The following is a 4,405-nucleotide window of genomic DNA, read 5'->3' on the forward strand; positions in this document are numbered from 1 at the left end:
CCTGGGCAGCGTCCCGTCGGGGAAGGCGAATGATCCCAGTAGTGCTGACCAGGGAGTTCCAGGCGGTTGGTTTAAGTTCCACTCCCGGGAGAGGCTGGGCCGGCATGCAGGCTGGCATGGCTTGGCTTTGGAGACGGGGCTGAGCAACAGGGACTCCATTTGGGCCTGCTTCTCTTTCTAACACTGCTTTGGGGGCACAATGCAGTGGGGACAGGCAGTAATGAGAGTCGTGCAAGTCAAATGTCATGCTTGACTCAACGGTGATGAGGCGTCATGCCTGCTATCAGGACAAATAACGTAAGGGCCAGATTTAGGTTGAGGTCAAGAGAAGGCTGTTTGGGGTGACATCTGAAGGGTGAGTAGGAGTTCATCAAGCCAAGCGTGTAGGGAACAGCATGTCAGGCAGAGGGAACAGAGTAGCAAAGACCCTGAGGTATGAAATGCTGCTCAAGGAATAAAAAGAAGGCCCGTGTGAGATGGGCAGGGCCACAGCAGAGCAGGCACAGAGGTGCTTCGAGCAGGAAAGTGATCTGATCTGATCTGATCTGATCTGATGGAGGTCTGTGTGAGGGTGGACTCGGAGCAAGTGTGGTACCAGGAGGCAAGACGGGAGGTTCCTGCTCGAGTGGCTTGGATGACAGTGAGAGAAGCCAAGGTGAGGGGAGTGGGTGGATGCAGGCTGTACTTTGGAAGTGGAATAGGATGGGATTAAGAGTCAATGGATTCTGGTCTAGGAAGCAGGTGGGAGAAGTGGCCGTTCAGGGAGACAGGAGGAGAAGCTCCGACAGTCCTGGTCTCCAGCTTGGACAGTTCCGTCTGCAGGGCCGGCTGGACCCCACTTAGATCCGCGTTGGCCTTTGGATAGACAGGTGTGGACTCGCAAGGTGCTCTTGTGACTGTTGGTCTCCCCGGGAATCGTGAGACAAGATCATCTTGGAGCAGGAAGCTGGCCCAAGGTCACACAGAATGCCAGGGCGCTCACATGGGGTGACCTCCTGTTAGCTGGCTGGGGACAGCTGCCACACCCTGCCCTGCCCTGCCCTGCCCTGCCCATGGCATCTTCCCTAGATGCCAGCATGTGGCCTTCCCAACGGGCCGGGGACGGTGTGGCCTCTGCTCCAACCAAAGTCCCCGGGATCGTCCTCCCAGCCTTTGTCTAAGGACCCAGAGCACCCGCTGCTCAGGCTGGCAGAGTGGTCCTTCAGCTCCTCCCTCTGCAGTTCCAGGCCCAGTGCCCGCTCCACCTCCCACAATGGACCGCCCCGCTGGGCTGCCTCCACCACAGCCTTGCTGGGCATCCCAGTCCCGAGCCGGTCGCCAGCCGGGCTGTGGAGAGGGCAGCCACCCCCACTGGGCACCACAGGGGATGCTGGAGGGGGAGTGGCTGCGGCTGGAGTTCCGCAGCCGTTTCCACCCTGTACTTCCACCCTGTACTTCCGCCAGGGTCCAGGCGCAGGCCAGGCTAGCAGCTCGGGGAGGCCGGAGTGGAGCCCGCATCGGTGCTTTAGGTGGCCTTGGCCCAGGACCGGCTGCGTTTCCTGTATCTGTTCCTTGGGGGCCTCAGACCTGACCCTCAGGGTGCTGTGTGCTTCACAGCTGGGGCCAGGGTCTTCCTGACCAGAGTCCATGCTCTTTTCCTAAACGGTTTTATAAGAAGGGCAGGGAGAGACCCAGTCCTCTGGACCCAGTCATGTTGTATAAGGAGCTTTCGACAAACCTGTGACACGCGTGGGATTACTAGCCCCATTCACAGGGAGGTTGTTGGCCTGAGATCTCTCTCGGAGCTAATAAGAGGCAGGGCTGGGACCTGAAGGCGCAGTGCCCCTCGCGCCTCGTCACAGGGCCACGACAGCCGTTCCGGGAGAGTGCCGGCCTGAAGTTGGGCTTCGTTGTTCGAGGGCCACTGTCCCCGCTCGGCGCAGGCCGTCTGGGCTCTCGTCTCTCTCTGTCCCAGTTCTCGTCCCTGCCTGAGTCTGTGATCCTCGGCCGCTGTGCCACGTCCGAGCCAAACACTGCGCACGGCTATGTCTCTGAATGTACTGAGTACACAGGCGGTTTTATGCTGTAAATCTTGTTCGTTTCTTTTACTTTCGCTATGAAATGTTTCAGAGGCACAAGTTATAAAGGATAATAAACCCCACCAGCGGACGCCACTCAGGAGAGAGCGCGGCCCCGGCCCCGCCCCCTGCCCACCAGCCGGCTGTGGAAAATTCCCACATCTGCCCTGTGGGTGATGTAACCCGCCCAGAGCAGAGGGTGAGCGGCCCCTTTTGTTCTTTGGCCCATCGGGTGCCACAGGGGAGGGTGTTCCTGCAAACAAAGCCGCCGTTATGGAGCCTGCTCTGCACGCCTCTGCCCTCCCATCCAGGGAGCGCCCTCGCAGAAGGTGAATCAGGAGCCCACCCCAGTGTGCCCGCCTGGGCGGGGCGAGGGGCAACAGACCCTGGTGTCATTTCATCCAGTGGCCTGGGCACACGTGCTGCACGGGCCAGGTCCGCCTTGCTCACCGTGTTGTCCTCCATGCCTAGCACAGCGCCTGGCACACAGCTGGTACCTAATGAGTGTTTGTCACTGAGTCCCCAGGGCTTAGCATGGAGCCTGGCACACAGCTGGTGCCTAATGAGTGTTTGTCACTGAGTCCCCAGGGCTTAGCATGGAGCCTGGCACACAGCTGGTGCCTAATGAGTGCTTATGGAAGAGACACAGGGAAAGGGAGCCAAGGACGGAAGGAGAGGAGAGGAGGAGAGAAGGGCCGAGAGGGACAAAAGAGACAGACCCGCCAGCGTTGGATGATGCAACGAGCTTCCGCTGGAGACCCACGCCTGTCAGTACTGTGGCCTAGAAGCAAGTGGCACCGCAGGCCCAGAGCCCAGCTCACTGTCACCTCTTGGTGCCTCGTTTCCCACCTGCAGGGTGGGCATCATGTGCTGGTGAGGAGATAAGAGCACACGTGTGCCTGGCGAGCTGCGTGCCTGGCATTCGATGGCAGTGCCATCGGCTTGCTGGAGAGCGGGCACCTTGCAGGCTCTGCCTGGGAGCTTGTGGCCCGGGCCGCAGCACCTGGGCTCTGGTTTCTGTGTTCTGTGCTCCTATCCCCACGTGAGGATGCAGCCGGCCCCTCCTGGCCCCGGCAGGCCCCACCTCCTGGGACTCAGGGAGAGCCTGGAGCGGCACCAGCAATGAGTAACTTGTTTATCTGCCCCACCCCTCCCGGTGCCTGGCAGGCAGAGGCCTTCCAGAGGGGCTGGGGGAGGGGCTGGGGACCCAGAGGGCTGCCCCTCCTCACCCTCCCTCCCATTTAGACCTGCTGGCTTCTAGAACAATCTATCTCAGCCCCCAATGAAGCTGCTTCCTAAGCCCCTTGTTCTCAGTTCTCATCGTTGGGAGCAGCAGGTTGACAGTTTGAAAATGCAGGCTCTGAAGTCAGACAGATCTGATTGAGGCTGAGCTCTGTGAGCCTCCTCCCTGCCTCAGCGAGAGAAGTTCAAAGCTCCCCTTGGGGAGGGGAGGGGCTCAGCGATCTGATAGGTGATTCTAATGTGCAGCCAAGGCTGAGAACCACTGCTGTAGAGAATAGTAACAGCGCCACAAGGTACTGAGCACAGCTGTGCAGCGCAGTGCTCACACTTCACAGTCTCACAGCACCTGGAAATAGCCACACTCATTGCCCCGCTCTGCAGAGGAGAAGGCTCAGTGTTGGAGAAACTGGAATGTGTGCGCCTTATCAGGAGGGGTCAGGGATGGAGCCGGCTATGCAGCTCCGGGGCGGGACGCGTCCACACGCGGGCCTCTGTGCTCGCTGCACCGGGCATTGCCCTGTGTGGTGTTCCCTGTGAGCAGGTTCCCACTGTGGAGCTGCACCTCCTGGAGGCAGGACAGTCTTTCCATGCCTGGGCCGCTGGAGGCTCACACCCTGAGCTGAATCACATCTTCACCAGGAGAAGTCAGTGCCCAATGGCTTGTAGTAAAAATCACCCTTGAGGATTTTATTAGTTCCTAATTGCTGCTGTAACAAGTCACCGCTCGGTGGCTTCCAACAGCACAGCTTTCTCTCGGGCAGCTGCCTGCGATGCCGGAGGGGCAGGTCCGTGTGCTCCGCGGCTGAAGCCATCTCCCGGGCCGCGGCTACCAGGTGTACTGGACCGGAAGGTGGCGGTCGTGGTCTGTGAGGTCATCTACACTTCTGGCAATTTCTACAGAAACAAGCTGAGGTGCCTGGCCTTCCTCCACAAGCAGATGAACACCAACCCTTCCCGCAGCCCCACCGCTTCCGAGCTGACGGGAGGAGGCATGTGCCCCACAGGACCAAGCGGCCACGCCGCCCAGGACCGCCTCCAGGCATCAATGGGACCCGCACCCGGATAAGAGAAATCCGATGTGGTCCCTGCCTCCCGGAGGTCGTGCG

General features: G+C 60.0%; 1 protein-coding gene across 1 annotated transcript; it reads left to right on the plus strand.

The window, feature by feature from the left end:
- The first annotated feature begins 553 nt into the window (after positions 1–553).
- Positions 554–4,405, plus strand: LOC111825344. Its single transcript, XM_023751480.1, has 3 exons — positions 554–655; positions 3,571–3,943; positions 4,061–4,405. The coding sequence occupies exons 1-3, from the start codon at positions 554–556 to the stop codon at positions 4,363–4,365; spliced, it is 780 nt and encodes a 259-aa protein (XP_023607248.1). The 3' UTR covers positions 4,366–4,405.

The sequence above is a fragment of the Myotis lucifugus genome, unplaced genomic scaffold (genome assembly GCF_000147115.1).
Source record: "Myotis lucifugus unplaced genomic scaffold, Myoluc2.0 scaffold_22, whole genome shotgun sequence".
NCBI lineage: Eukaryota > Metazoa > Chordata > Mammalia > Chiroptera > Vespertilionidae > Myotis > Myotis lucifugus.